The 26,705-nt window shown below is 40.2% G+C and overlaps 1 protein-coding gene across 5 annotated transcripts in view; it reads right to left on the bottom strand.

The window, feature by feature from the left end:
• Nucleotides 1–12,573, bottom strand: part of NLGN1 (neuroligin 1) — a gene marked incomplete at both ends in the record, with an annotated part of 290,872 nt that extends 278,299 nt beyond the window's left edge. For 2 of the 5 annotated variants that reach the window (XM_084292425.1, XM_084292424.1), the window contains one exon: nt 12,078–12,570. In XM_084292425.1, the coding sequence (XP_084148551.1) occupies nt 12,078–12,570 (493 nt within the window). Of the gene's footprint in view, nt 1–11,570; nt 11,631–12,077 lie in introns of all 5 variants that reach the window. The other 3 variants (XM_084292423.1, XM_084292426.1, XM_084292427.1) reach the window with 3 other exon arrangements.
• Between the last annotated feature and the right edge of the window lie 14,132 nt (nt 12,574–26,705).

A 26,705-nucleotide genomic window follows, 5' to 3' on the forward strand; every position in this document is an offset into this window, starting at 1 on the left:
GTGTGGTTTAGCCTAGGAAGAGCATCACAGAGTTTCACTGCACAGATTGGTACCGATCCTGTCCTCCAACCCAGTTCTGAAGGTGATGCTCAGTGCCACTGCGGTCCTAACAGATGTAAAGAAAACAGAGAGGCAAACAAACAATAACAGGATAAATATTCTCTAAAGAAATACAGCAACACAATATTACTTTCTATTGCTTTGTCTTTAAGAGTTTGCTTATAATGATCTGATAATCTAATCTAATTGATCTCTCCAAGTACTTTTGTGGCTCTAATCACTACGGTATCTGATTAGTGGAACAGATCCATACTTAAATCTCCAGATTTAATAACTAAATCTATACTTGAAATAGAGTCATGCAAGTTCACCAGAGGAGAGGGCCAGATGCTGCTTAGCTAACGTAGGATGGAGGGAAGGGGAAAAAGCTCACAAGGGCCAAAATGAGTGGAAAGGGACATGTTGCCCTGTGTCAAATCATCCCTCTACAACCAAAGTCCATTTAAACAGCAAATTTCTGGGGTTACAGAAGTAAAGTGGGACTGTGACATAACTAATAGGGGCAGAACTAAAAATGAGCTACTCTCTATGGCTTGCTCTTCTTCGAACTGTCATCGTTGGAGGCATAAAGTCCAATTATTATTATCATTTTTTTGTTTTCTTCTGGGCTTGCACTTCATCAGCCCCAAAATTATGACATTTCCTGAATATGTTTCGATGGCTTCTTAACCTTTCTAGCTCCTGAGTACACCGGCACACAGCACTTGTCAGAGATTTCAGCAGTGAAGAGGTTAACCCCCCCAAACCGCTAATAACAACAACAGTATTCACTGAGCCAGATAATCACTCACACAGAATTTCAATCCAAAGTCACTTAAAATTCAAAAGAAAGCACTGTATTTCTTTAAGGAAGTGACAGCATTTAGAAGAATATTCATAATCCAAACAACAGGCCTGAATCTGACTTACTGCTGAGTTTATCTATTTTTAATCAGGGGATATTAAGGGCTAGCTTTTGCTCTACTTCAGGTCGAACTTATTTTGTAACATCCCCCATAAGAACTGCCCAAGTCTTCGGCTGAGTCATGGTGGTCAGACCACTGGGGCAATGCAGCCATCAGGCCTGGGAGGGCTGCGGAGCATTTTTAGTAAATCACCTGCTTCTTCCTTTCCTGATCAACTACTGCTTGTGTGGCTAATCAGGCAAATGAGCTTGTAGTTTAGTATATCAAAGCTCTGAGCAGGAAAATGGCAACTAATACAGGTGAGCAAACTCTGGCTAAAAAAAAAAAAAAAAAATCAGTTCTGCTATTTAAAACTGCAGAAGGATTTCTGCACTGCCTGCTTCTTGGTCTTACTTTGCCTAGAGGGAAAGAGCCTTTTAATCCTATTTCTCTGCTCGGTGCAAGGCAGCGTGCACCTGCTTCCACGTGTGTGTCAGGAGCCTTCTTTGCTGTCAGATCCCCTTCCTGCTCCTCTCAGCTCAGCTTCTGTCTCCCCGCTCACCTCCGCGAGGGAATGGCCCTCGCCTGCCTCACCGCATCTCGGTAGCCATCGTTCAGAGATGTCATGAGAAGAAACAAAATCAGCCTGTCAAAAACACATGACTGCTTCACAGTTCAAGGGGCAATGTTCTGCTTCACGTGTGAACGACACGGAATGTAATGCACACAGAAGGGGAGGCGAGGAATTTCTGCTAACGGGCCCAGATTCAGGATGGGGGGACTTTTACGGTGACCTCGTCAGCATTCATCCTTTTCTCTGTAAAACATGAGCACACGTTTCATACGATCTGGTATCAAAATGTGCTTTAGGCCAGGTAATGCCTCCTATACTTCAAGTCTTGCAACTGCAACGCCGCAAGAATTGCCAGGTAATCGAGAGTTTCACGGCACTTTGAAGAAAAGGCAATTGATGCATCTTTTGTTTCCTCTTTTATGTGAGACTTCATCTTTGGAAACTTCACATCAAGAGACTGCAGGTGCTTCAGCACTTAAGTATAGCAATTATTTTTTGTTTCAAAAGTTATTGTTTCTAGCAAAAATAACCTGTTTGTGATTAATGAATGTCTCGCTTAATGACTGAAAAATGCAGAACATAAACTTAATTCCCTTTCCTGTTCCGCAGAGCGCAGTGGTTAATTGATTCATATGGAGGGGTACTTCATCGGAGTTTAGCATGGAGAAACAGGGAAAGGACCAAGAATTTAAAATCTAGCTTTACAGCCTAATGATTTCTTGTGAAATTTCCTGAAATAAACCTGCCTCTACACCAGCTATACAGCAATATTTCATGGATCCGAGGTGCTATATAGATCACAGGGCACTATCATTACTGGAAGCAGTCTCAGAGGAAGTAAATGTGCAAAATCTGATGCAGTACCTGTTTGGCTCATGCATGTGTCTTAGGTCTGGCCTTCAGCAACTAAGTTTGGATTTTAAAAAATCTCCAATACCTTGGCACTTTAAAATAAATATGAAAAAATATAAATGTGAATTTTGCAGTGAAATGAGACAAATTGTACCAGCTTTTCTCTGAGTTTTCAAATCTGCTTGTGGCTGTGTATGTACACAGACCATATAGATAAATGCCTGGTTCATATTCTGTTACCACTGGGTCCATCTCCTTGAGACAACTGCTTTGGGAATGAGGACTCTCAGGACTAAATTCTCATTGTTTCAGAGAGATCCCACTGGTGATTGGTATGTTCTGTTTCCCCGTTCACTACATTAATACTAACATATTAAAGAATAAAAGCAAAAAATGTTGACAGAAGATAAAAAAATCTGCCACAGCACTGGAATGGAGCTTGACAACTAAGGTGGTGCTCAGCTTCTGGTTAAAGGGCAGCATGTCCTCAGAGAAATACCGCAGCCATCTGAGTAGATCAGTGCTCGTGGGGGCTGCCTCAGCAGGGAACCTTGACACAAGATGGTGTAACGAGGGAGGCCTTCTCCTGGCCATGGAGAGATGATCTCTTGGCAGCTCCAGGATCTCCCCCCCCCTTGGGGGTTTGCTCCCATCCTTTTGTGGGACCTCCTGAAGTAGAGTAGATCCTGTAAGCCCCCATTGACCAAGCTTGGGTAGAACTGAACTGATGTGAACCAAGCGAATTAAACGGGAGGTTTGTCTAACCTGCCTGGATGCATCTCAAGTAATTGGGAGGAATGTGCATGAGTCATTCCCCTAGCAAAACTGGGAGCAAAGGCTGGAGGAGGAGCTCCAGCTGGCAGGTGGGAGGTAAGCAGCCGGTGTACGAGGGACCAGTGCTCCCCCAGATGGGCTGTGCGTGGCTGCGGTCTGCCCCGAGCCATGGCCTGCCAGCGGGGTGCTGGCATTAGCAGCAAAACCAGGGTGAATGTGGTGGTGAGGGTGGTTGCCTGGTTGCCAGTCACGCCATGGGTGCTCTGTTGTACACCAGTCACTTATTTCAAATCACTGAATGATGAAATAAGCCTAAAAATTGCATATGCCTTCCTGCCATTTTCAATTACTTTTAAAATTAACTGAAGTGAGAGAAGAGAGATCATCTGTACACTACAGAAAGTTGACATGACAGAGGATGAGAAATCTGTGATCTTGAGGTTTTGGTAGCCATTTGGAAGCCATTCTGGCATATGCTATCCCTGCCCATCATTCCTACACATGCCAAGGGATAGAAGAGGAGATGTTCTGTAGGGCTCCTCTGCACCCACACCACTTGATGCACCTCCTGTGCTTGGAGCATCAAGGACCCGGGCTGCCACAACAATTTCCTTCTCTCTTCCCCCGGTACCTGGAACTGCAGCATTTAGACATCCCCATATCCAGGCAGATCATCAAAACTCAGCATGTAAGGAAAGCCTCCTTATATTTTTCTTTTTCTCATCATCTTGAACCAACTGTTGGATAGGTTTTTCCCTCTGTCTAAGTACAGGCTGTGCTTTCACATAGATCCTATTTTGCTCTGGGCTGAGCCTTCTAGAAAGATTCAGCAAGCTGTGCAATCTTCATCTTACACAATGCCCCTCTCCATTAAATATCTGCAGACAATTTTTAGGTGTAGGAATATAGAGAACAGAAAGTAATGACAGAAAGGCAATAGAGACAAATCCTTTTCCATGAGCTCTGTGAAATCTTTTCTCAAAATAACTTTGGAGGGGTTTTACTGCCAGATCATAATGTGGATGAATCACTTCTGATATTTCTGATAAAACAATATTCAAAACTTCAAAATCACTTCCAATTCATTTATGCCACCATTTAATTAGGGCTTCTGCAACATGTTACAAGGACGTCATTATCCCCTATAATTGTATAATAATTACAATTTTTAATGAAATAATTGCAAGTACACTAGATGTGTAGATATAATTATGATAATTACATAAATACCTGATTTTCAGCTAATAATTAAAGAAGGCCTTTACAAAAAGGGTGAAATTTAACAAATGGAAGCTTGCCAGAAAACAAATACAAATAATAAACGGCTGTCTCTCCTATAGATTTTGACTTACTAAATTCTCTCTTTATGTATGATAATATGATTTTTCCACGCATTATAAAATAGTATAAGGATAAAAAAATTATTTAAACAAATATTAAATCATACAGAGAGACCACAGCACTTTGCCGCCGCAGGGCCTGAACCCAAAACACTGCCATAAATATAGCCCAAACCTAATTATCCTATGTGATAACCGAGCATCTCACAAGACATTGAATTGTAAATTACTGTCAAAAGAAAGAAAATATGAATAGCACCCACAACAGCATTCAAACTGTGCTCTGATTCCTCGGCTGCCATAAAGGCACAGATCCTGGACCACCACAAAATACTCAGGAAAAGGCCCATGTGCAGTCCCTGACAGCTGCTGAGGGACTGCCAGCCCTCCTTCAGGGCACAGCACTCCAGCGCAGCTGCTGCTAAAGCTTACCAGTCATACCGTCTATGATCTTCTCCCAAAATGCATCTTCTGGGTCAAATCTGCTGGCTAACAGAGAAAACCTGCAGGAGCTTTTTTTCTCCTTCTGCCTTCCTTGGTGGACAGACCTTTACGAGGCAATTTCAGAAAAAGACTTCCAGAGCTTTGACAGCTGAAGACCCAGAAATTCTTCAGCAGGGTAATTTTCCTTCTCCTCAAACACATACCTAAGACTAAACTTACTGTGCATTTACTGCACTAGCAGTATGAATAGAAAAGACAAAATTCATCTTCAGTAAAAAGCCCATAGAAAAATTCCAGCAGGGCAGATTCTGATTACTGCTCTGATAGCATGAAGGAATATTAGAAGAATTCCCACAGCAGAGGAATTAACTACGTGATTTACTGTTGCTGCTGAAGTTTGACACCACAGCAAAACTCTGGAAGGGAAAACAGCTCCAGCACCTGCACTGTACAGTTTCTGTACCTCTGGCAATCTCTGCACTAACTTATAGCAGCCTCAGGGTGGCTGATTATGGCCAGAAAAATATGAGGTATTAGAAGATAGGTACAAACATAGCTTAATGTCAGCTTTGTCCTACTTCTCTTAGGCTTATATTGTTTGGGGCTGCTGCTTTTTAGGATAAAACTTCGTTATTAGAAGCATAAGAAAGTAATATATGAGATATTAATATTAAAACAGAAGGAAACGGATTGATACCCCCCAAACAAATCTCATTTATGTTAAGCTCATTAAAGCAGTGGGGTTCTGAATGTAGAATATAATTAATCATACTATACGTATCAAAGTAGAGGAGACGTATACTTGACAACATAAAGTAAGTAAAAAGGAAGAGGGTTAAAGAATCACAAGTGAAAAGAATTTGGTTAAAAAAAAATGGAATTATACTGGAGCAATATTCAGGTTATAAGAGGATTATTAACATTATAATTGAGATGATCTTTAAGAATGGCTTGACATCATGTTTCAAGCTTCAAAAAATATGCAAGGAATATTAAAAATGTTTGTATCCATGTGTATTATAAGGAAAAAAATGAAGGGCATGAACACAAAGCAGAAAAAGGAATAACAATACAGTACGGGAAGAAAAAAAAAAAAAAAAAAAAAAAAAACAATGACAAAAAAGCAAGCAGAAAATTGCAGCTATCCAAAAGTTATGTGAGTAACTCAAAAATTCCCTCTGAAAATGCACAAACATACTCCTGTAGCTATTTCTTCTAAAACTTTGTCCAATCTGGCTTTATATGCTAAATTAGAAAATAGCAGATTGAAAGGATAACCACATCAGAGTTATTTCCTGGGTAAAACTGGCCCAACCCAAGGAAGGCAATGGGAAGAAGCACAAAGCAGTTTTATCTGACTTAGTATTAGCAGGGAAACATCACTATTTTAGAGCCTTTGTGTGGGAGGATGTAGAAAATGAAAAGCAAGCAGTAAAATAATGGACAAGGAACGGAATTAGATCAGAATTTAAGACCTGTTAGAGCTATAAGCACTGTCAAGGTGTATGAGCAAAGCAATGACAGCACGATGACTTTGTGGTCAGCAAGAGCTCAGAGCCTGAACAACTAGACATTTCAGGAGGACTTTGACCAGTGTTGATGGCATTTAAGATGACTGGAGTCTAAAAATGCAGTCTGCAAAATCTTCTATTGTCAAGCATTGGCTCACCCAGAAAGAGGACTGTGGAAAGTACATCGGAGTTTAAGCATTTTATGTTATTTCAAATATGACATAAACCTACTGCACATCTTTGAAAAATGCTGCTAACTGACACTAACAGCTTTAGATTGTGAAAGGATGAAAAGGTCTGTACAAGACAATGTTTGCTTCATTATCTTCTTCAATGTATTACTAGTATAATAGGAAATACTGCTGTGGTATCTGAGGAATGAAAAACAGGAACACAGTGCTTCAAAAAGGAACAGAAAAAATGGAGCAATCTTGGTGTTTTAGCAGATAGCACCAGCGTTTGGAATTACAGGCTACATCTGTGCCTGCAGGGATGGGTACCGGCCTCACGAGGGCAGAATGAGTTGGAGGAGCCAGCAAGGATGAATGGGGGCAAGACTTCAAATGTGTACAGGCAACTATGACACAAATATATTACAGGCAAATCATTCATTATGAATTTTTGAAGCTGCCTAATGCAAAATATACATCTTTTGGTTGCTATACACCAAATATACACTGAAGTATCTCTATGGGCTTTGACACTCACTTTCAAGTCACCACAAGCCCTGGAAATGGTCTGCAAATGTATGTTCTTAGCCCACTGGCAGTGCAATGTAATTTGACAAAGCTGAGCCTGCAGTGATGGAAGCACACACCTTAGATTTCCTTCTTTTCATTTATATGACCGTGGAGAAAAAATATCTCAATCATTTTTCAACAGTATGGCATCTACAATTCCATCATTTTTATATCATTTTCTACATGAGATATTTAGAAAAAAAAAAAAAAAATCTGATAATCAATCACTAAATTGTTCCAGTATAAATGCACATTTCACCAGGTCTAAGCTTGTACTTTACCCACTGATTTCAGAGCTGAAAAAGGAGTATGGAAAGAAGTTTATTTAATAATGGCTGTAGCAACTGTACAGGTTGCATTAACTTCTTCTTCCAAAACTGGATTGTAAGTCAAACAGCTCTGAGGTAGTTAAATACAGACCTGGAACAAACATCAGACAGAAGCAAAGGGTAACAGGCTAAATTGGACTCTTTTCATATCTTCCTAGATTTATGAAAAATGTTTCATGTTGCTAAGCTTAAAAGCCTTGAAGTTATCTGTGCCATTTATGAATCACAATTGATGTAAGATATTCTCTATGGAAAACAATGAATGTTCAGTGCAGGATGAGATGATAGCGCTGTGATTTTTGTTTCATTTCTGAAAGTGTATTTGTATGTATGTATATACGTTCCTATGCATCCATAGTAATCACAGCCATAACCCAGAAAGTATGGTGGTAGGAGCTTTGCTCTCTGAAAATCAAGTAGCCCATTAGGAGGCATAAATATTAATAGAGCTGTCTCATACTACACTCTCAAATGAGATAGTTCAGATCATGATTCTTTGCATTTAAAATTTATTCACTGCACTGACTAGAATAAGAAACAGAATCCACATGCGAAGAAGTCACTGATGTTGGGCAGTCTCCTAGCCACTGGTAATTCCTAAACATAAAAGTAAGGATCAAGTGATTTCTTTCCTTATTCCACTCCCAATTCTCCGACAAATACTAACATCTCCCAAACTAATTCCATGATATCCAGCATATATCATATTTTCTATGAAAACCACTCTTTCACATCTTCATATTCAGAAATCTTCAGGCAATACGAATGCTTTTGTACAGGTTCCTAGCAAAAGGCACACCATCATCCCAAGTGCAGAATACATATCTGGGGTTCCTTTTAGTGGTCATACCAGTGACAATTTTCAAAATTCCTTTTTATAATTGTTGTTAGAGTTTAAAGTAGGAAATTCGCAGTCCAAACTCTTGCAATGCAAACAGATGGATATACGGGATATATGTCATTGAAAAAACAGAAGCTTGCAGCTAAAGCAGAATGTACAATCCTTCTAAGAGATAATAAGTTACCCTGTCATTCTAGATCACAAGTAAAATATTCATGCTTTGACTATAAAAGTAAAATAGAGATTAGAAACACTAAACAGAGCGTAAAGCTATTCATCTGTTTCCTAGAAATGATGCAAAAGTTTGCATCATCAAAGAGATTTGGGAAGTACCACATGATCAACAATGTAATTAATATCAGGCAGTAAAATGCTGTTATCTAGGATATAATCTCAATTCCATTAGAACTTACAACTGTGGAATCTAGCCTCTAAGAAAATAACACAAAATTAATTAGATGCATTTGTAAAGATTTTCTAAAGCCAGCCCTAGCAAATAGAGGTATTCTGCTTGTATGCATACCCATAACAGAATTAGCAACTGCTGACCTTCACATACATGATTCTACATGATAAGCAAAAGATATGAAAACAGATGATCTTTCCTTACTTATTGAATCAGTAAACTGAAAATGTAATATACTGAAAAATAAGCAATGACACTGAGCAGAAATCGTGCTATATTGCCTCCTTCCTCTTCACCCAGCTCCCATCCTATCATTTTGTAGTTTCTGCAGCGTGCATATCAAAATCCCACCAACACATGGTAATGGTTATAATTCCCATTACAACATGACTTGCAGATAAAATTGCTTTCATTTCTACATCCATCTTCATCAGATTACTTCCTGTTCTTCAAAATTTTTAATTTCCTCATGTCCCTCAGCTGACAATTGAATATAGCTACTAATTTGTTTATCTAATAAAATCTATTTCACATAATCAGAAAGCTCTGAACAGTATATAAGATAGTGTACTGTTGGTGTGGTCACTTCTAATTTATATATCCTGTATTAATTAAGCAGATGGTATCAAAATCTGCCTCTCACTTTCCTGTTTTCTCTTTTCAGTAACCTTCTTCCCTATGTGTAATGAAATGACTCCAAAATAAATTCCTTCCTTCTCACACAAAACCATTGTGGGCCATTTCCAAGCTAGCGTTTGTTGCTAGTACAATGCCCTTACTCTGTTGCAACTTTGTTCTACAACATGATTCATTTTACTACTAGGTTTGAAGGCAATCCAGGCCAAAGGTAACCTGAGGCTGCGTATGGGTGAGCAGAGGGTGAGCTACTCCGAGAACAAGGATGACTATGGCTCTGCCAACTGCCCATGCTAAAGGTATTCAGGAGTTCTCTGCACTTGTCAACGAGAAAAGGTAGGCTTCTGCTGCTCTTTATTGTGCTGTTATGTGCAATGAATTAAACTGGCAGGGTACCTACTGAATTTCAAATAACTCTCTCTTTATTCTCCTTCAGGCTCACAGGACAATAAACATGACTTTCTCATCTACTGGGCTCTCCTTCCCTTTATTTTTGCTTTTTTTTTTTTTTTTTTTTTTTTTCCTGATTTTTTTAAATATCCTCTCATAGGAAAATATGCTTTCTGAGAACAATGATGGAGATCTGCATCTTTATTTATGACTTTGTGAATCAGCGTCTGGGTGATAGGAAGTGAAAGTTGCTCAGCTAATTACACACGCTTGATGAACTGCGTAATAACTGCTGCAGCATTGCACATTAATTGAATGCATATAAATGACAGCAGTTATTCTAACTTGAATGATGTGTGAAGAAGTGACGTTGCTCACTGTACCCTGATTATCTTTGATTCCAACTTTGGGAATCCAGCTTAAACAACTGTATTTTACAATACTGAGGAAAAAATCCCCAATAGAAACATCAGAAGTTGACTCAAAGCCCAATGATTTGAAAACAAATTGAATTGCCTTAAGTTACTGAAAGTGGATTTAGACATCTAAAAAAGCATACACTGAGCGACTCCAATTAACAATTAATAATTAACAACTAGCTGCAATTAACAGTCAGTAGGAACTGCAAGAGCAAAAGCCTTGGAAAATAAGGGACCTTCATTTAGATGCCTAGATATGGCTTTAAAAACTAATCTGAGTTAATAGAGTTGGAACAATTTCCCGCTATGACAGTTTCCTAAAATGCGTTTTTCTGGAGTGGCAGCAACAAACAGCAACTTATATTAAAAATATGGATTACAGATAATAGATAATTGTGTATTTCCACTGTTCTGTTTACCCTAAGTACTCTAAATTCAAATGGAGTCCAACTATTACACAGCACATTATTTTAGAGATAATAATAAGGAAAAATAACTTGTTACAAAACAAATGTGAACAGTAGTACAAAATTAGTACTTTAAAGTAGTTACCAAATACCTGCTGCAAATCAATACCAAAATATACCTTCTATGTCATGTATCAATTGCTTTGGGAATTTGCAAATATCCACAAAGAAATCTGCAAATCCTCCCATGCTAGTACTAAAATGATAGAAGCCAAGTTTCCAAAGCTTCCAGAGCGGCCTAGTTTCCGAAGTATCATGTCACAATATTTCAACATTTCTCTACATCCCTATTAAGACTTTCACTTTTACAAAGAGAGCCGTAATCACAAAATACAGGAAATCAGCACTCACTTTTCGAAATGTGTAAACAAAAAGAAGTGTTTCACAAAAACGTCCCAGGAAAGTTAACGCTGGTCCAAGAAAACACTGTGCATCAGGTAGGAAGTCAATGCGGATTTTCAGCTCTGCTTTGCTACGATACCTAATAGCCATTTTGCAACACCACTGGGTTATAGAGCTGTGGAGTTGGGCCAGCAACTTCAGTGGCCCCCAGGCATGAAAGCCACCTCCTGTGCATGCATATACAACATCAGGTGTCAACGTATGAGGGACAGACACTCCTCTAAACCATGAGGCCAAGACAGAGAAGCTGCCAATAGGGCCAGCTCAAGACAGTGAAAGAGATGATCAGTGCAACTGAGTTCAGACTTTACAAATGTTATCTTCTCATCTGCTTTACACGGTCCTCTCTTTAAATACTTTTCTGGCTTTGTTAGGACAAGATAGTCCCTAACTGTTCACTTCATAGCATCAGCAAATCAGCCTCTTTCAGCTGTATTATATGTTCTTCCTTTGCAAGGTTTCGATTTTTCCCCCATTTTTTTTTGTCCACTTTATACATACCTCCTTTTCTACAAATTTTCTTGCCGGGTTTTCTGGCACATTCCTTGGATATTCTTTTGACTGAAAAATGAATAGAAGACTAGAAAATAACATGGAGCTCCGTCACAGACAGTAGGAGCATGCAACACCACTATCTAACTTAAATATGACCTGCTTTATTAGGTGCGGAAGAATCTCAACCTCTTGTGCCTGCACATGCAATGGATAAGATGTTGATGCATCTTCCCAGAAGTCAGTGGGTGGCAATGAGAATTAGGTACCAACTTTGACCTAAAAATACACGTGCTGTGGGAGAAAAAAAAACACGAGTGTAGACAGAAAAATTTTAAAAATAATAATAAATTAAAAGGACAGATGCATACAAAGAAAAGCAGCATGCATACATGTAATATGCTGGCATGCAAACAAAGAAAGCCATGCATGCTAACAGTACACATGAATTAATATTGTTAGAACGTAGAACAGGAAAATAAAAAGATCTCCCTGTTTCGTCTGCTATTAACTCACCATCCTCGGTTGGGACATAGATATTTAAATAGAGGCAGTCTTCATTCTGATCTTGTACATAGGTGGAAACTACATCCAAGTTATTAGTAAACCACACGGGAAGCATGACTTCAGGCAACCTGCCTTCTATAATGTTCTGGGGACACACTGGAGCAAACTGAGTGGTATTTTTGATATCTGCCCAGGGAGACGGAGGCTCAGGAGGTTGGAAGCGGCGCTCCCCTGTTGGAGGGGCAGCATACGGAACCCCAAGAAACTGAATAACAGGCCCCAAAATTTCATTATTTAGTTCCTTCTTAATCCCTCTTATCTTGCCAAAGTTGGTGGTCACCACTGGGTTGGTATCATCCAATTTTTGGGAGGACACAGCTGCAGCGTGAAGCAAAAATCCAAGTATAGAGAAAGCAAAAGTGGCATTCAATCCCATGTGTAACAGGCGGACTATCATCGCTCTCCATACACAGTTCAGCCACATGGATCTTGGAAAGGCCATGGTCCCACATTAGTTGTGTGACTACAATGAAGCAATCTTATTTGTATCCACTGGTGTAAAAAGAGGGCAACCAAAGGAAACAGATCAAGTTTCCTAAATAGGAGCCTGTCAGAAAAATCTCAAAAGGCTTTTCATGCGGTAAGTATCTTCCATTGATTTCACACTTATTGAAGCTGCATCTTCACTCAGCACTATTTATCAGACTACATCCTATTGACAATTCTGTTTTCCATAGCAGCAATATGAAGAGAGCGGCCATTTACTGTAGAATCCCCTCTTATAAATCAAATCCAGTTAGCCGCAGGTCTATATCCTGGAGAAAATGAAAATAAATCATTAGTATGAAAGAGGTAATATGGGCAGAGTGATAACTAGGTGTTTCACAAGTTATGTGCATACATTAATAGTTGCTAGAGTCATGTAAGTAAAATTGCACTAGTTTATGGTACCATGAGATGGCGGGTGAAGCACTGATTACTGGATTATCTACAATGTCACCTGCTGAATTTAGAGATTTTTCAGAAGAAACAGGTCTGACAGAAAATGCATTTTTAAACTTCACCTTTTCAGGAACAAGCACTTTACTGCCAGGCCCCATTAAATAAGTGTTTGCGTTAATATTTTATTTAAGTGAATCATTTTATAATCAATTTTCACCTTGTTTGCACAAGTTTGGTTATCAAAAAGGATGGAATTATTTCTCAAAGCAAAAGAGTGAAATTAAGATAGACAGGCATACTGAAGACTCTAAGCATTTTATTTAATCAAAAGCAGATTAGAATACATTCAAACATTTGTTTGCTTATTTAAATTCCAACTTCTGATTCAAACATTAAGGCAACCGCCATATTTTTATACGAATAACATAAATTACCATACTTTCTATGGTATTTGTTTCCCCACAGTTTGCTGACAGCTAATGAAAAACACCTGAATTTTTGGCAGAGTGAAAGATTCACAACAGCAACAAAGGTCCACAGTCTGCTCCCACTGAAGTGAATGGCAAACTCTGAATTTGCACATAAGTATGCCTGGACTTCAGCATTAAAAAAAAAAAAAAAAAAAAAATGTAAAAGGATATCAACAGGCACTTGAGTGATGGGGCTGTACATCTAAAGTTTTACTTTGGGCCAATCCTGTATTGTTTTTAAACTACTCACAAATGAAAACACACAATCAATGCACTCAATTCCTACCATCCTTAATTTACAATATAAACAATAAACATTCCCATAGGACAGTGGAAATCCATATACCCACCCGCATGCCGACTGAACAGTACCCTAGAAAAATAATCAGTTAGGATCAGGGACTGCATAATCTCAAATTCCAGATTCTATTTTCAACTATGTTAGCTCAGAGGTTGTCACACAAGGCAGTGTTCCAGCACTTCTGAAAATTGCTCAGTGCATATCATTATATCTTCCATATTCATGTTAAACATATTTCTAACACGATTTACAATATTCTATTATTTAAAATGCAGTGTGATACACAACATAGCAGTGTAATTTTACGCTCCCTATTAAGCAGTGTGTAAAACACAAGAAATGTGTTTTGCTTTGCATAGGAAACATTTTAAACCACCTGCTTTTGAATAGCATTGGCAGCTTTAATGAGAATTGTTTTTTTATCATGTCTATACACATTGTAGAGAGAATTCAAAGGAACGGCTTGTCTAATAGTCAGACTACCCTGCAGTTTGGGTTATTAAAAAGGAGATTGTAAAAGCTATATAGGACAGCAGGAGATTTGGTTCATGTCTAGTGTTCCTTTAGCTCTGAACAATCTATCTCAGGAGGCAATAAGGAGATAGATGAAGCTTTTCCACAATTTTCTCTCTCCCTTTCTTTCTCTGCTAATTCTAACACCTTCACTGTGAAACCGCATTAACAAACAGGCTTATATCCTTCACTCTCCAGCTTCAAATTTTCAGTGTTTGCTGGAAGCACACCAATTTAGCTGCAGAAAATAATTCCCCAAAGTTAATGTACGTGTTTACATTTCGTTCAATAAACTTGCACAGAGACTGGCATCAAGACAATTACCTCTCAGAAGATTGTTGTTTTGTTGGATTTCAAATTTTGCAGGTAGTAGGATATCACTTAAGAAATAGTAAAGACAGGGGACGTAGACATGTGCTGGAGCAGAAGGCAGCTAGTACAACTTTGCTGTTCTGAGCTGATGTGCAGTCATGGAATAGTAGGTCGTGGGTAGATGGAAGCCTATTCCTCAGTCATGTTCCAAACCTCCATACATTTAGATCTTTTCTGTTATGTCTTAAAAACTATGTATTTTTTATTTCTGTCTCTCTGCTCTTTCTAAAACTCTGAGCTCTCTCCATTTGCAAATAGTAGGAACTGAATCTCCGCAGCTCTACTGCTAAATGGCATGCTCTGGGGAAGGGCTGAGGAGAAACTGAATTCAACTTAGCTGCACCCAGTATTATCCTTCATTTCAGGCTGCTGAGTTTTCCATGGCTGAATGTGGAAAATGACCAAAATGCTACAAATTCATCTAGCACTATCACCCTCAAAGTCTTAGATCTGTTTTCAAATCAAGTAGAACTTTGTAAGACACTTTTGGTACCTAAAGTGGTAAGTTTTAACAACAATGTTGGAAATACCTGGAGTTAATCAGAACAGAGACATATTTCAGACTGCAAGACTGGGGCAACACTTCTTCCTTTAACTTATTCCAAAGTAAAATTATTACTTATGTAAATTCAAAGCAAATTATAGAGCTGGACTATAGTTTTGAGCTTGTCTATAGTCTGTTTCGCTGTTGCAGGTGAACATCTCTGCTGCGATTGAAAATTCTGTTTTGCCTTACATGAAGCAAGTTTGCTATAAGACAGAAATGAGACTAAACTGGTAAGATTAAAATGTTTGGCTATCCCGATTAATTAACTCATGGGCAGTAGCTAGCTTCAGCAAATAGATGTATAGGCTATACAGGGCAGTATCATGTTAAGCACTTGCAGAGCTGGAATCAACAGATCTGCATTGTGTTTGTAACTTGAATTCTAGGCTTGTGTTTTTCCCCGCAAGCTTTTCTTTCTCAATGATTAAGTAACAGTTTATTGCTGAGACTCAGAGAGGTCAGACATTCGAGCTTGTTGCTGGCTGCCCTGAAGCTACATTATAAACACAAACTCACGCAGATCAGGAGCCTGAGATTACTCAAATCTTTTGAGACTTTCATGCCAAAATTTTACATCCAGCACTAGGTGGAAAGGCAAAGCAGGGATGCCAGACTGGAGCATGTCTTAGTTGTCCAGCATCGATGGGCAACAATGGTTGGACAAAATTTTCCTTAGTCCTCCAGCAGATGATCTACATGTATATAGGACTTTCCCCTGGTATCTGGACTTCAAATGGCTGATCAGGAATTGGTGGAGGCAGAAGCAATAAACAGGAGGAGGAATGATCAGTGAGATGGGCAGTAGAATAAACTAAAGAGTAATGATGATCAATTTGGGCCAAGGTATAAAGCTTCGGCATCAGAAAACTGGATCTGAGGAGGAGGAGAAGCATTTTCAGATTTTATTATTGTCTAGATGTGAGGATCACAATTGTTCCCTGTGGTAACACAAATGAATTCTACTGTAAAAGGTATTTGATAAAGTCTTTCACGGTCTTTGGAACAGTCTATGCTATACAGAAGTTTTTTTCTGTCATCCATTATTTTATTATCTTCCCTTCTGAATTTGAATTACTTTATAGCTCAGATGCTGAAATACTTTAGAGCAGCATTTAGTATGCCGGGGAGCGAACAGTCCAAGATAACTTCAGAGCACCTTTGCATTTCCAATGACACAGGGCATCCCACAACAGGTCGCATCTGCTGCTAACTGCAGCAGCCAAGCTCCTCTTTGTTACTCATGCACAGAGCTTCAAATCTTAAGGGATATCTTGAACTGCACCACCTGCCAATAGCTCCAACGGATTAATAAAACCTTCGGTGGGACCCAAGGCTTCTGGCCATATGCCAGACATTATTATGATATCTTTACAGCACCGGCTGTTTTCTTTTAGCTGAAGATGTACTCCATGATTTGATATTCATGCTTAAAAATTACTTTCCACTTCCATTTTTCCAGTAAGTCCCAATTGCACAAATATTCACAGAAAGTGATTGTAAGAGTTTTGAACACCACACAATGCCGCTTCATCTCGAAACACAAATACATTTTTGCAGAACCAGCTACATTTGCATCCGTTTTTCCTTACAACAGTCTTTACTTAGGACTAAGAGCCCAAAGATGTTTCACATCTCTAAAAGGAAATCTGTGTTCTAAAATAGGCTATGATCCCACACAGCAACATGGCCATCGAAACAGAGCCATTAAAGGGACAACTCCAACCCAGTGTGAACACCACATCGGTGTGACAGACCAATTGTCAACACAATCAGCCAAATCCTCAAGAGATGCATCATGGAGTTTCCTCTCTCTTCTCTCCTATTTCAAGTTAGCAAAGGGAAGACTTGTATCAAACATGGTATATTTTTTTCTTGTATCAGTAAAGATTTAGAAACAGACCGTGCTCATAGGTACTTCCATTAATGCTTGGTGAAGAGATTTATATGTGTTTAGTTCAGAAGATGAACTATTTGTGTTTTAAAAAGCAGGTGTATGCAGTAATAATAGAGGAGACTGCAACCCTGAATTGCACAGACCTTGGAAAGACACAGATCTGGTTAGCTTCAGAAAGCAGCCACAAATCCAAACCTATTGAAATGCACGGCCTTTGCTGAGATTGCCAACAAAGGTACAAATAAGACATTATTCTGATGGGGTCACAGGCCCACCCCACATTAGTATGAGATTACAAGTGTTATGCTACACAGGTCCACAAACAACCCAGTAGTAAGGATTTCCAAACGCCTCAAGCTGTGCAAATATATCACTCACAGATCAGAGGCTCTGATTCCTCAATGTGATTCTCACATTTGCTTCTATTTAACGTTACATTTTGTACACAAAACCTTCCAACCAAATTAGTAAAAAATATAAGTGTATATATATAAATACATTATTCAACACAGTGAAGCACAAATTAATGAAAAGTTGAATTAAACTGAGTTGATGATATAAGACCCATTTAAATTGTCATGTATTTTTCAGCTTCACTATATTTTTGTTCTTCCCCATTAGCAGGAATATTCACTAATGCTAACTCATTATTAATTAGTATTTTCATGATCAAAAGATCTCTTTAAATAATTTCTGCAACTTAGTTTGCCAAAATAGGAAGGCTTCTGATCATAATTTTCTATTAAGCTGTTTTTGAATCAGACAAATTAAACCTATGAGAAGAAGAGGGTCACTTAAGTCTTATTATCTTCCATTTACTCATATCAATAAATCATTTTCTTAAAATAGTTCTACTTCTTAGCTGAAGTAATTGTTTATATTACCAGAAGCTGGCCACAATTTTTTAATGTGGACTGTAACTGTCTGACATTTTGCACAGTAAGTAGGTAACGAAATGGTGATTTTACCCATAACAGAAAGAATGGGTAACTCTGTCACTTACGTGTAAAGTTTTAGACAGCTAAGTAATACAGATTTAAATTAAAAATGACAGATGCACTGGCTTGGAATATAATGGGCACTGAAGTGAACCTTTATTCTTTTTAGCAGCTTATGGTTAACTCTTAAATGGACCACATTTATACTCACTTTTGAGCACTACAGCTATTCAGCTAAATGATCAGATGCCTATTGTGTTGATGACAGTAGTGTGCTTCAGGACATGAAGATTTTTTGACCTACTCTAGAAACTGAACTGAACTCATGCTAGTCATAGGTCACACTAGAGAAAAAAAATATTCCGGATGTTTCCCATCTAAGATTTTCAATACTGAAATCTGCACACTGTATAAAGCCAAGTTAATTTAGCTTTCTTTGATTACCACTTTATAAAACATTCACACACTTCCCATCTGATCATTCCAACAGAGCATACCAGAACTCACACAAAAGTCCCTGAAACCAGGTGTGTTTTTTCTGTCTCTTGCAGGTGAAAAATTAAGTTCCAAGATGAGTAACAAAGTTCACTATGGGACCTATATTTATGGCCAACCCTTGGTTCACCAAGGTTAATCATATGAGAAACATAAGTTGGATTTTGTTAACTACTTTTAAAACAATTATAATACCAAAAATAATGCTATCTTTAATGCAAGTTCATCATCACCTAAGGCAAGCTTTCATACTAAACTCAGAAGAAAGATGCCACTTTTTATTTTGCTATACCGAGGCATTAGGAATTCATGATTTAAAAAAAAAAAAAAAAAAGCTAAAGTACAGTTAATACCATTTCTGAACAGATAACTGTGAAAACAAAGATGCTTGAATGAGTTCAGATTTGTCTATGAATTGTTCTTCTATTTGGATGCCATATAACACTTCCAAAGCATACAAAGCCCTTGTAGAGTTGAATCAATAGCTAGCTCTTCGATATGATGAATTAAAAGAAATAAAAATAAAAAAACTTCCTTGTGGCAGAAAAAAAAAAAAGAGCAAATGTTTATCTTACTCGATCAGATCCTGGTCTCAATTCCATCAGTGTAATCGAGATCAAATTCCAGCTCATTATAAAAACCACAGAGGTATAAATATAATTTGTTAATCGCAAACCCGTCATCTCTAACTCAAGTTTGAAAGTGCTCTTGAATGGTGTTACCATGCTTACAGAACTGTAGAGTGCACACTACATTTAGACTGCAATATTGGCATTGTAGGGATCCATCAACTTGAGAATGCATTTCCTGTGATGTAGCATTCTGTACATCTGTGACTTTACTTGCATTTGTTCCAAAATGAATTTCATGCTTAACTTGTTTTTCTTAATTAAACTTCCTTTAGCAGTTTCTAATATGTGCATTATTAAAACTCATTAGTCCCATTCATGCCTGCCTGTCATTTTTGGCTTCACATTCATGTATTGAAGTGCTCTGTTGCTCTATATAGGAAGCAAATTAAATAATAAATATGAGAACTTGAACGTTTTATGAGTGTCAGTATGAGAAAGTGGCTGCAAGGCCCATAAGGTTTCACACAAAAAAAGCATTACAGCTAAAGCTAACATGCTGACACATCTCTGATCTATAAAGTCTGCAGTAATGGTAGCAGTAAAGTGTTGTGCTATAGACGGGGAATTTTTCTCTCACACGAAATAGAAATAGGATATAGCACAGACTATATTTACTGTTGTAAAAAAATTTCAAATAAAATTTCCCAAAAGCTTAGAATATAACACCATTAAATGTCTGCAAAGATTTACTCTTTCCATCTGACTTCATGTGTAGCTCCCATTATTCAACTCCTTGTCCTGGTTTCATTTTCTACTACCATCTGTGAGAAAGACGCTTCTTTAAGTTATGGGACCTAGTCTCAGGTCTCCTGTGGTCACGTCCTGGTCATGTTGACCATGACTCCAGTGACAGAAGTGCTTCCTAACCCAGCAGCGGGGCTGCATGGTGACTGTTTCAGGGCTTGAGTTACTGGTCTGAAGAAAGAAAAGCTCCACCCCATGACGCCTGTTTTACACAGGTCCGAAGATGCCAAAACATTCACTGTATTTATACAGTAGGGTTTCTCTGAAAGAAATAGTCAATCCCTCCTCATAAATATTTCTAACGCCATGTATCTATATAAAACTACTGGTATTATATAGATACTACATTTTTTTTGAAACTGGTTGATAGTGTTGGGAAGGGGAGAGTCAAAGAATGATTTGAAGTTCAGGTATTGAAGCAGAAAGCTTCAGAGGAGATGGAATTAAAGTACAAAATACACCATAACTGTATTCCCCTCATTAAATTCCCAGAACCAGTTCAACAAGTGGATTAAGGGAATCTCTGGGCAGGATGTGATTGAGTAGCTGCAGACAATATATTTTTACATTGCCATTTAAGTTCTCTGCTTGGTAAAGGGATATGAGTCACTTGAAATATAATATTTTTAACAGTCCTTGATCATTTTTATGCTTTTACAAGCACGTGTTACTAATTTCAAAGTATTAGATTCTCCTTTATAATGGTGCAGAAGACCTAACCAAGCATCAATGGAAAGTAACAGACTACCCAAAGGCAGCACTAAAACTGATTATGCAGAAAATGTTACAAGAACTAAACAGAAGAATTCCACAAACGGGGGTAAGGGAGCTCCAATTGCTTTTCTTTTAATGGCCTCATCTTTCATTTGCCCATAGCAGTGGAAAAAAACATTTTACACCAAGGTATGCAGGCCAGGACTTTACATGGACTGATTACCAAAAGGATATTTACAGCAAGTGCCGTGTCCTGTGGTTTCACACAGATGGTGTCCCTTTACACCACCAGCTTTTTTTTTCTTTTTGTCTGAAGAGTGGCATGTTAGAGTAGGTGTGCAGGAAACCTTCAACATTGTACTAAGTAGCCAACTAGTCACTTTTTATCCTTGGATAATACACGGCACATCATTAACTGGTGATTCATAATTATGAAAACAGAGTCTGTTGGAAAACGTGGGGTCTTCAGAGGCAGGTGGAAACATGCAGCTGAGTCACCAAGAAGTCAACATGATTTCTCCTTGTAGTTCTGTAATTCAATAGTCATTCTGGGGAATGTAATGTCATTTGTCATTAAAACTACAGGATGTGTTTCAATATGCAATACTTGATGAAGTTTTCACATCAGCTTCTTTTTCTTTGGTATCCCCTATGTCCGCTCCCAGTTCCACATAAACTCTTCTGCAACAAGCAGAGGCATCCCCCTCTGAATGTATCCAGTCTTTCCTAAGGCAGAGCTCAGAAACAGGACTACTGTAATGGAAATATGTTTTTATAACAGCATTTATTCATCAGTCAGGATCTATTTTTTGTCATTACCTATTATACTTACCAAGGATGGGTATCTGGGACTAACCAGAAATTACGTTGTTTACTGGATCAGATTGAATACTGCCCATCTTTTATTAAGAGAAATACCCAAAGGTTTCTCCTGAATCTCTGGCAAAATATTGTCTTTTCACTATTTGCTTTCAAAGAACGTCTGTCTCTTTTTGCCCTTCTTTTAAACTATTTAATTTTTAAACAGTTTCTTTTTCATGTGATTAAAAAAAACATAATAAATATGACAGCAAACAAATAATTCAAAGCTAGCCAAGGATCTGTAATACAGCTCCACGTCTCTATTAGAAAGGAATGTGTATTTGCTTTTAATAAAGAAAGGCATGCCAATCCATTACAAACTGAGACCATATCTAAGCCTCTGCTTTCTTCTCTTTTCCCCAGACTCCATTTGAACAATTAGCGTGGTTTGTGCTTGTGCGTATGCCAGTGGATATTAAATACGCAAACTGATAAAAAAATAAAACTACCACCATTACCATGTTCAAATCCTCCGTTCATTTGCAAATCAATTTATCTGCCTACAGCTCTGTCCCAGTCTTTAAATAACCCTCCTCAGCAGACTGCTCCACCTCCAGCCAAATAATCCAGAGGAAACCCACTTTGTTAAGGATGTTTAAGTATCAACAGCTAGGATATTATCTTCTTACCCTACCATAGAAAAGGGGTATGATAACCAAAGCAGTAGCAGGATGACAGCCCTCCTGCTCACTTCTACAAAACTCCCTGCCTTAAACAGCCTGAACATCCTCTGATGGCTTCATTGCTACTTCAGTTAATCACAACACAGAGGTGTTCAGCCAAATCCTGCTTCCCAGTACACTTAGTATGATTATCCCCAGCCTCATTTTTCTTCCTGCAGTCTGCATATGATTCACATGAAGGATACAGAATAAATGAGATTTTTCATATGTACCTAAGGACACCCTAATCATTTACTGCAAAGCTGCTTTTGCTACACTGCTGCAGTCTGTAGCTGTAGTCAAAGAAAACTGGTGTCATTTATCAAAAGTAACTAAGAAGTAGCCTTCTTTAACCCTGCCTCATGCACAAGGGGAGGGAAATAAATAAATAAATAAATGAAGGAAGGAAGGATGGGAAGGGGAAAAAAAAAAAAAAAAAACACCCAAACAGTATTTCCAAACATGGCTACTTAGCATTTGGCTCCCCATCTGCAAATCCAACTTCAAAGATGCAAAAGTGGGCTGCGTCTTACAGCTGTTGAACCCACACAAGTCTCAGTGCAGTCAATGGGAATCAGTACCTCTGAAAAACAGGGCCCTGAGTAATGGGCTCTATTTTAAAATGTTCTTTTATATCATACAAAGGTCTTTCATTTGTCTGTGCCTGTAATACAGCGCGTGCAATTTCATAAGTATCCTTTACTTCAATTAAGCCAGCCCAGAGAAAAAGTAAAGAAGTTCCCAAAGCTCAGTGTGTTGCTCTTTCAGCAGTGATAATCTGTAGATGCATTGGAAATGCTCCTACCGTAAAAACAAGCAAACTGGAAAAATAACCTAGGAATTCAGGGAGCCTGAAAAAGTTATTTTGAGCGTTATCGCAAATACATGTTTTCAGATATGAACTATCTCTGTGAATTTACCAGTACAGCCTGGTCCTGCTAAGGTCTAAGGTTCTGGACAAATGCAAATATTGCCACAGTGGAAGCCAGTAGTAGAAAAAATATTTCCTAAAACAATTTCTTACACTTCTGCTGGGAAATAATAATAATAATAATAAAATGCTTCATTTCAAATTCACAGAACATCTAAATGTGCTAAAAACATTCTCTTTGATATTTATAGCATGTGTAAGATATATTTCCATTTTTTCCTAGTGGATTTTAATGCCACAGTAGTTAAAGCTAAACCAAGCTGGCCTTCCAGAAAGCAAAAGCAGTGTCAAACTAAAATGATATTCCTTAAAAAGGTCGGCAAATTTGCGGAAGAAAATGGCTTGTCCAGGCTGTGGCACCTGCAGCAGCAGGAACGCAACGCTGAGACGAGGCTCTGTTTTGGTTTATTTCAACAATTATTTTAATGCGATTGATCTGGAACCGCACGCATCCTTAGGATGCTCCGAGATAGCATCCTTTCTGCTGATTCCAAGGTAACTTTCTGGCTTTAATTATAAGTCAATTAATATTAAGTAATTTGACTGATTAATTTTAATTAAGCCTGCTGAAAATTGATTTTCCTTCAGCCAGGGGAGACGAGGCCAGCGCGGCGGCGGGGAAGGGGCGGGGGGGCTCCAGCGCTCAGCCCCCGAGCGAGGGGACGGCGGCGGCGGCGGGCAGGGCCCCCCCGGAGCCCCGGGCTCGCCCCTCGCAGGAAAAGTTCGGGGGGAGGGGGGGGGGCGGCTGCTGTGGGGCACGGGCGGCTGCAAATCGCCCTGCCAGCATCTCTTCCACCCCCCAAAAATTAAAAATTAGAAATAAAATTTTAAAAGGGGAAAAAAAAAAAAACACCCAAGGCACCGGACATGCACACATACCCGCACTGCCGAGCGCCCCCGGGCTCAGCACCGCAGCCTTGCTCGGGGGCTCCGCACACCCCCCAGCCCCATCCCGGCCCCATCCCAGCCCCATCCCGGCCCCATCCCGGCTCGGGCTCGCCCCGCAGCCGGCAGCATCAAAGTATTTACCAGTTCACGGCCGCTTTCTGCAATCGCAGCTGAAAACTGTAATTCAGCTTCGCCTCCCCCGGCTCTCTGCGAGCCGCCGGGTGCCGGAGGTTTCCCAATCGTGCCCCGGCCACTTCGCAACGAGCTGGATTTTTAGGTATTTTTCTCCCCTTTCCTCGGCTCGGGGCTGGAAATCCCCATCCGGAATGGAGCCTCATCCGTGCCGAGCCACCTCCATTTAAATCCGACCATCAGGCGAAGCAAGAGAAACGCTCAAACGCTACTTCTCCCCGGCTGCAAGCAGGCAGATAATCCGACTAATCCAACAGCTCGCCCCCGGTCCGAAATTGCCCTCCAGGCGAATCCCATCCGTTTGCTGGCCGCCGGCTGGGCTCCGAGCCGCGCCGGTGCCCCGAGGGTGGTGGGTGAGTGTGAGTGTGAGCGTGAGTGTGAGTGCGGTGGGAACGGGGTGTGAGTGTGCGTGCGGAGGGGAGGGGGTGCTGGTGATGGGGATAGGGGGGGGCAAGCTTTTGGGTTAATCTTTTTTGGCTCCTGGATGGATGCGCGGCTCGCCGAAACCGCCGAGAAATCTGCTCTTTTTTTTTTTTTTTTTCCTTTTTTTTTTTTTTTTTTTTTCTTCTTCTCCCCCTATTCCACGTTTCCACTCCGAATTGCTGCTGGATGAAAAATGGTACAAAGATACCCCCAGCGGCGGCGCGGCGAACAGCGCGGGCAGCCCCGGCCCCCGCGCTCCGCACCGCCCCGCACCGCCCCGGCTCCCCCCGGGGTCGGAGCGGCCGGAGCGGAGCAGCCTGAGCTCGGGACGGGGGGAGCCCGATGCGGGGGGCTCCCCGCAACCTCACGCTGCTGCTGGCAGGGGGCCGCAGCCGTGCGCCCCCCCCCCAAATCCCGGGTGCTGCGCCCCCGCGGTGCAGCGCGCAGCGAGTTGCGCCCCGCTCAGCGCCGGGGGCAAGCGGCCGGCAGCAGCGGTTGCTGCCTCTCCGGCTGTCGCCACACACAAATCACGCGAGTTTTGGGCTTTTGCACGCTGTTTCTCGATTTGGGGTATTTTTGAAGCGTTTCTCGACGCTTCATTTTTATTTTTGAATTGAGGGAAGCAGCCCCGATCCTGGCCTGCGCGTCTTCTAGGATCACGGCACGGAGGGAAAGTTGGCAAGGCAGAGTATGTGGGAGAAAGGAGGGCCAGATCAGAAGGGAAAGGCAAATAGTCCTTTGAATTCTGAAAGGTCTATTCATTTTTTAAGAACAGACACAACCACACACTAAAAGATTATAAGCATCCTGAGTTAAGCCTCTTGGAGAGAGCTCATTAGCATCTCCTGTTATTTGCAGAGAGACTCCCCTTCACGTTGTGCTAAAAACCTGTATTTTGTTGTGTTGACATCCACCTCGCTTTAAAATATTGACACTAATCAAGCACAGCACACCCACTCCTGTATCCAAGCCCCAGGCGAGGCCTGAGGGTGCCCAAAGACTTGCTGGGTTTTCACACCCCTCACCTGAGAGCACGTCCCAGTGGGGCGCAGGCCAGTCCCAGCCACACCAAGCTATTTACGTCTCCGGGTCCCACTGAGGATCTATATCTAAATGTCCATGGCAGGAATGACAGCACACGGCAGCAGTTCATCCTGTGACATTTCTGTGTACTGGAATAATTCTGTCCTGGGCACATTTTTCACCTGGTAAGTATCAATAATTGTAATAGTCCATGATTAATTGTCAAAGTCCAGCATCCTTCGGTGCTCTGAAATTTAACTCTCTGACTGCAGCTGAAAGCAAATGGCTCTCAGATAAAGGGGGGAAAGGCATAGTCTTTGCTGACAGAGCAATCCTATGCACATTGTTATGCTATTCTCAAGGGAACACTAGGGGAAAAAAAGGTTTCAAAACCAGAAAGAAAATGTGCATATGAATATCAGTCACTTGCCACCAGCTACAGACAGTGGCTACAACCTGAAACTATCACCAACTAGGGCGATACCAGGTGAGCTATTCTGCCATTCTTCACCTGCATAAGAGCCTGGAGTAAATTTATCTTCAGGTGGTGGTTGTTTTTTTTTCACTGAAATGTAAGAAATAATGAGGATATAAACTACATACACCCTTGTTTTCATTTGATGAGCCAGTGGAATCCAGCTGTCCAGTTTTCCTCTCAATTCTTCAGGGCGGACCTATGAAGCCTCCTCAGGTTCCCCGAGCCATCGTCAGACTGCTCCAAGAATCATGTAAGGTTATTGTCCCCTACTAACTACGTGGGAAACTCTACCCTTTTGTCCCTCTACCATAGTTTTTTTGGGGGGACATAACTCCCATCCAATTGACTACAATCCCACCTTTGGCAGTCAAGCCTCCCACTGACCCTAACCCATCTTAACTCATGCAGAAAAGACACCAAGCTCAGCAGGTTAAGGTTTCCTCCAATTCCCTCTCACAGCAGTTTGTGTGTGATACCAGTTCACACATGACATTACTTTTCCTCTGTCCTATCCCCAGTGGTGGGATCAATATAACTAACTTCCCACCACCTTTCACTCTACTCTGCTCCTCCTGTTGAGTGCTTCTCCTCACTTCTTCCCTCCAAGGACCTCAGCA

Source organism: Netta rufina (assembly GCF_964035555.1).
Source record: "Netta rufina genome assembly, chromosome: 9".
Lineage (NCBI taxonomy): Eukaryota > Metazoa > Chordata > Aves > Anseriformes > Anatidae > Netta > Netta rufina.